The sequence below is a fragment of the Kryptolebias marmoratus genome, linkage group LG4 (genome assembly GCF_001649575.2).
Source record: "Kryptolebias marmoratus isolate JLee-2015 linkage group LG4, ASM164957v2, whole genome shotgun sequence".
In the NCBI taxonomy this organism is placed as follows: Eukaryota; Metazoa; Chordata; class Actinopteri; order Cyprinodontiformes; family Rivulidae; genus Kryptolebias; species Kryptolebias marmoratus.
The window spans coordinates 3,546,436-3,552,504 of record NC_051433.1 but is presented as its reverse complement, the minus strand read 5'-3'; the positions used below and the strand labels follow the sequence as shown (position 1 = coordinate 3,552,504).

General features: G+C 37.2%; 1 protein-coding gene across 2 annotated transcripts in view; it reads right to left on the bottom strand.

Moving 5' to 3' along the window:
• Positions 1-4,209: 4,209 nt before the first annotated feature.
• The window catches only part of angpt4 (angiopoietin 4), a 78,281-nt gene continuing 76,421 nt past the window's right edge, over positions 4,210-6,069 (bottom strand). For both annotated transcript variants that reach the window (XM_037975032.1, XM_025009417.2), the window contains one exon: positions 4,210-4,947. In XM_037975032.1, coding sequence (XP_037830960.1) covers positions 4,787-4,947 — 161 coding nt within the window. In that variant the 3' untranslated portion in view covers positions 4,210-4,786. The remainder of the gene's footprint in view (positions 4,948-6,069) is intronic.

The window sequence follows — 6,069 nt, the reverse complement described above, 5'->3', positions numbered from 1 at the left end:
GCCTAAATTGGTTTTAAGTACTAAATATAAATAATAATGATGACAATAAAAATACTAATTATTTATAATTAATTAGACACTGGGATGTAAATACAGAAATTACTTTGAAAAATACGAGTCTGTGTAAGACAGAACTTTAACTGAATGAATAATTTGTAATTTAATGATTCTTAGTGTTTCGTTGGATCACTTCATATCTAAATATACAATTTGTTATTGCTTTGTTATTGTTTTTAAACTTTATTTTCATGATGATGTTGGACATAAAATCACTTCACTAAATAGGCCAAACGTAATCAGTGAATCCTGCACAGTCAAGCTATGAATGCATTTATTATTTTTTATGATATACAATGCTTTAAAAATGTGCTATATTACAAAATCCATTAACAGATTGATTGGTAAGTTTTAACTTAACTATTCTTTTGTCCTTGTATTGTTGTAAATTTTAAGTTATATCAGAACTTTTAAAGAACAAGACTCTAAATGAAGTTAATAAAGAACTGAAGCTAAAAGGGAGAACAAGGAGCAAGTTATACAACATCCTCCTTATTTGTCATGGGAAACGTGCTGGCAAACAAAACGGACCAGCTTGGAACACTATTAAAGACTCAGCTGGGAATAGCAGGAATGTAGTATTACATGTTTTATTAAAACAAGAAGCATAACTTTTTATATTTTCTCTGCAAGATGCTGCTTCTTAATGTGAACAAGTGTTACTGCACAAGTTTATCTCTGAAAAAAAGGGAATTTTTATCATGTCTGTTTGTACATTAAAACAACATTAAATTGATCATAACACAGCTGATGACAACAAACAGTAAAGATAAAACCACACACTCCATTTTCCTTCTGTTCTAAATCACACAAACATATGAAGGGAAAGGGGGGGGTTCAGCGTCTAGCCAAAAGACATTTTGACACTATACAGCTTCAAACTAAACCCCTGATCTTCCAACTGGAAGACGACCTCTCTCCACTGAGCTACAGTGGAGCCAGGTGCCTATAAAGATAAAATACGAGCCGTGTCTGCAGTTGGTTATGTGCTGTCAACAGGTTTACAGATGTCTTTTTTCACAAGATTATACCAAATCGAAATGGAATAATTCTTTCTCGGTCACAGGAGATTTTCTGGCTGTATTATGACTTGCCATTATAAAACGGTAGCAGTAAAACCCAACAGCAGCAGCAACAGAATGAGTTCGTTAGAAATGAGGTGGTCAGTATGCTGAGGACACACTTATGTGCATGGACAAAAAGGGATACATAACGAGAAAAGAACCCCAGAGATGGAAAGTTTTATCTTTTGGCTTCAGGTTTCTGGGAACGGCTGTAAAAAAGGAGCAATGAAATATACTGATGCTTTAAAGTTTTAAACATGTCCATCCTAGCCATCTCCATCATCTTCGATATCTCATAACCTCATATTTTTGCAACAAAGCTCTTTGCTTTCAGACTGCAGGTTTACTTGTGGTTCCTAGAGGTTTTAAAACAGGAGTTGGGAGCTTTCAGTTCTCAGGTTCCTTTGCTTTTGGAACCAACTTTCAGTTTTGCCCACAAACCTCTGTGTTTGTGTCCTTTTGTCCCGGTAACCCCCAGCCAGTTGATGGCTGCTCCTCCTGGTTCTGGTTCTTGTTAAAAGGGAGTCATCCCTCCCCACTGTCACCCACCACCTTGCGCTTGCTCAGGATGGGGGACTGCATCAAAGTGAAGAGTCAATGCAAGCTGTTGGCTTTTATATTAGACTAAACTGGACCTGTTTCTGTAAAACACTCTGAGGAGACTTTTTCATAAACTAGTGTTTTTAAAATAAATAAATTGAATCAATTGAAATGCAAAGTATAAAAACAATGAATGAGGCACATGAAAAGAGCTACAGAGGAAGAATAACAGCAGAAAGTAGCTACAGTAAATTATGTTTGTCACACTTTAATCTCAAACTGAAGCTCATGTCACATGATGAGTGCATTAAAGAAGTAAAACAGCTCAAAAGGAAATGTTAGAAAACCAATGTGCTGAATTGAATAAATATGTACTTTCATTTATTTATTGTTTGAATGAGTGCCATTGGAGCATTGATGTAAAACAAAAGTCCAGCAAGAAACAAGAAAATCCTGCAGATTGTTCAGATTAAGCAAATAATCAAAGCAGCATTTATTCACTTCAGTCTTTCGACTTCATTGAATCACAACATGTGTAGATATTTATTTATTTCTTCTTTCATTGTTCAAATTTACCCATCATAAAACAAGTGAATAAAAAGATTGATTTGGCTTTTGTTTGCTAATATCCTTCCTGTCCAATTTATTTGTTTCTTTTCTAATCATTTCCTTCCTTCCAGCAGTAAGTGTTGCCATATAAAAATGTAATCAATCACAAATTACAGTAAAAATTCAGTTTGCATGCCGTTATTTCCTGAACAATAGTGAAAACCGCCCTTACAGCTGGAAGTCTAATGTTAGCACGCCCTTTAATTATTCCTTAGTTTCTGTTTATTATCAATAAGTCCAGAAGTTGTTTCCTGCCCTGTATGCAGGAATCAGAATTTAGATGCACTGATATTTGTCTGTTTGTCACATTTTTGTCTGTTTTGGCACCTCAGAAACAACACACACATCTGTGTGTTTGATTCTTGTGAGTAAAACATGCTCCTTGTTTAGTCTCGCTGCACATGAGGGTTTTCATTTGGCCCCGTCAGCCAAGCCAGCAGGCCTTCTGCAACAGATCCAGACCACAGAAGGAGCCCATCAGGGCAGAATCACTTCCTCCTGCTGCGGATCATCTGCTGCAGTTCCTGATGTTCCAACATCGTGATCTGATTGAGTTCACGGGCTTCATCTTGTCACGACTCTGATCTGGCTCCTTTTCTTTGTTCCTGATGTATGAAAGTGTGTTTAACTTCAGTCAGACATGAAAGCTCCTGCCTCTTTGTGCACGTTTTCCTCTGAGTCTTTGGTACCAAAAAAAGAATAAATGAATATATTTTCTTCACTGCTCTCTACTTCCTGATGTACTGTTTGTCCAGTTGCTGTGAATCATTTGTTTTACTGCTGGTTGGATTTTTATTCCATAAAAAAGGCGAGTCTTATACTCTTGTATTATATAAATCTTGTTGTGGTTGTAGCTGAGAGTCATCTTCAACACATACTCTGAGTGCTACTGCATCACTAGAGATCTCAAAATATTGCATTACAGCATTTAAGCTTTGACCAAAATGACCAATGACCAAAAGCTTTGACCAATTTTTGCCACACAATGTGGCGGGCGATATGCATTCCTTAAAGGAATGCCAAGCCTTTAACTTTCTCATGTGACCAAATAAACTGACAATGCTTGACAAAGCAAACATTTTATCTTAAACAAAAACTTCCAACCTCATATAATAATTTAAACATCGTTTAACATCTTTTGATCCCCTCACTACTTCACTATAACTAATTATTTTCATTCATTTCAGATTAAAAATAATAATAAAAAAAGTCTTTATTGACAAAATATGACAGAAATTACCAGTCAGACTTTTCACCAACATCTTGACATCATCTTTCAGTATTTAACACTGCTTCCCTCCTGGTGCACTTTAGAAGCAATTTTAAAATCTTAAGAATTATTTTAAGGGTTTCTGGCCTTCCTTCCACATTTTCGACCTCTCAGTATAGAAAATAAACTTTCTGTCACTGGAATCCTTCAGATAAATGCTCTCAGGAAGTGTTTTGCTTCAGTTAATGGAGCTCGTAAATTTTACCAGAAGACTTTCTCTGGAATCATGAAGGAAAGTACCAGTAAACACAAACTTCTGACCCTGTTTTCCCTACAAACTTTTTATTGAGGTGTGTGTGTGTTTGTCTGTACCATTAGCCAAATAAAAATAATTCATGCACCAGTTGACAGATTTTACTGAAGTAGCCGAGACGAATCCCCAGCTTATAGTCTGAGCACTAACTGATTGTGTAAAATCTGTTTTTAAAACTTTACCATTAAACATTGGAGTCAGCTCTGACTGTCTGTTAGTGGAATATCTCATGAAACACTGGATGGATTTTATTGAAACCTTCAGAAAACAGTCACTGAATGTACCTCTACAACCCGTTTCAAGATGGCTGACACAGCTAAACAACTTCACCCTACACATAAATGGCTATACCTCAGTAAAGTTTACAGATATTGACCTTAAATTTGGTGTGGTAGTAGCTGACAGTTATTCACAACACATATTCCAAGCACTCAAAGATCACGTGAGAAATTGCAATGTTGCAAACGAGTGCATGTAATATTATTTTCAAGGTTGGACCAAAGTAGCTGTTACTCTGTCATTGCTCAATGTAAGATTATCTTAGTCTAAAACACTGGCATGAGAGACGGCGGGTGATATGCATTCCATGAGGAAATGCTAGGTTTTTAATTTATTGTTTGTTTTTCTTTTGAAATGAGTACAAAGACGAGCAACACCACTTCTGGCTTCAGAAACAGCTTTAAAAAGTGACCAGTTATTGTGAAATCTAAATAATTATCTCAAATTAACAAACTGAACTGGATTTTCTGCTTCATCCTTCATGGGTCCAAAGTTCCTGACATGTCTTTACGCTGCAAGACTTTGATGGTGGATCCACTGGTGAGACTGTGAGTTCTGCGCCATGTTGGATCCAGAGGGCATCCCAGGGTTGGAGCTTAGGAGACTTCCTACAGTTTGGAGATTATCAGGAAGTTATGTCTGCAGAAGAACGAGCCATAAGCGCTGAAGGCTTGTTGTCAGAAGTCAAGCCTTCACAGGGATGGACATATGCTGTTAGAAGTCGTACGGTCGGACCATCATGGAGGTGGAGTGCAGGGAGTAGCTGGGGCCTCTGAAGTGGTGCCACTTGATGCCGTTGAGCTTCCTGATGTTGTGGCCGACTGTGTAGTAGATCCCGTTAAGGTTGGAGAAACCGCACGCGTCAAACCACCAACCTGGATGGAGGGGAAAAAAAACAAGAAACAGGGAGAAAAGGAGAAAGAAAGCAGAACAAATTATAACTTTTTTAAAACCACTAATTGAGGACCACCCTGGTCAAATGAACACTTATAAGCAATTAGCAGCAATTTAGAGTAATTCATATTTGGCAGTATGAGTCTGTTTTGCTCCTCACCTTTGCAAATACCCAAAGAGATATTTTAAATTCTGCATATAATGGATAAAAATGACGGAGCAATAATGTTTTTGCCCAAGTTTGTGTGTTCCTTTGTCTATACTGCTAGCAAAATATCTCAAAAACCATTGGACAAAATTGAACGAACTGCTCAGGAAGTAATCACTGGATGGACACCTACAACTAAGTAACTTTTGAAGTCAACCCCATTCAAGATGGCCACTACAAAAATAGCTGTAACTCAACCAGTTTTTTATATATTGAGCTGAACTTTGGTGTGGTCGTAGCTGAGACTCACCATCAACACATACTCTAAGCTCTAATTGATCATGTGATATATGCTTTCAAAACTTTGTCATGAACTATTCAGGTGGATTTGGATCCAGATAGATTTCAATGAAACTTTCAGAAAGTAATCGTTGGATAAACATCTACAACTGAATAACCTTTGGACCTAATTCAAGAAAGCTGCCACAGCTAACTGAACCTAGAAAACACAAGAATGGCTGTAACTCAGCCAATTTCACAAATATTGACCTAAAATGTGGTGTGGTTGCAGCAAGCATTGTCCCAAACCCATTTAACACTAACAGATCTTGCAAGATCTCAAAATGTCCCAAATTTCATAAAATATAATTTACAAGGTTAGCCCTAAATCACTATAACGCTGTTCCTTTTCATCACAAAACTTTTTTTGTTCAAAACTCTGGCTTGGTGGTAATATGCATTCCTTCTGGGAATGATAGGTCTGTAATCTTTTCAATGAAATGAGTCAGTGGGTTTTGGTCTGCGATGACCTTTTGTGTCTTGCCCTCCTTGTGCAAGGTGTCGATGGTCGTCTTTTGGACAACTGTCAAGTCAGCAGTCTTCCCCATGATTGTGTAGCCTATAGAACTAGACTGAAAGACCATTTAAAGGCCTTTGCAGGTGGTTTGAGTTAATT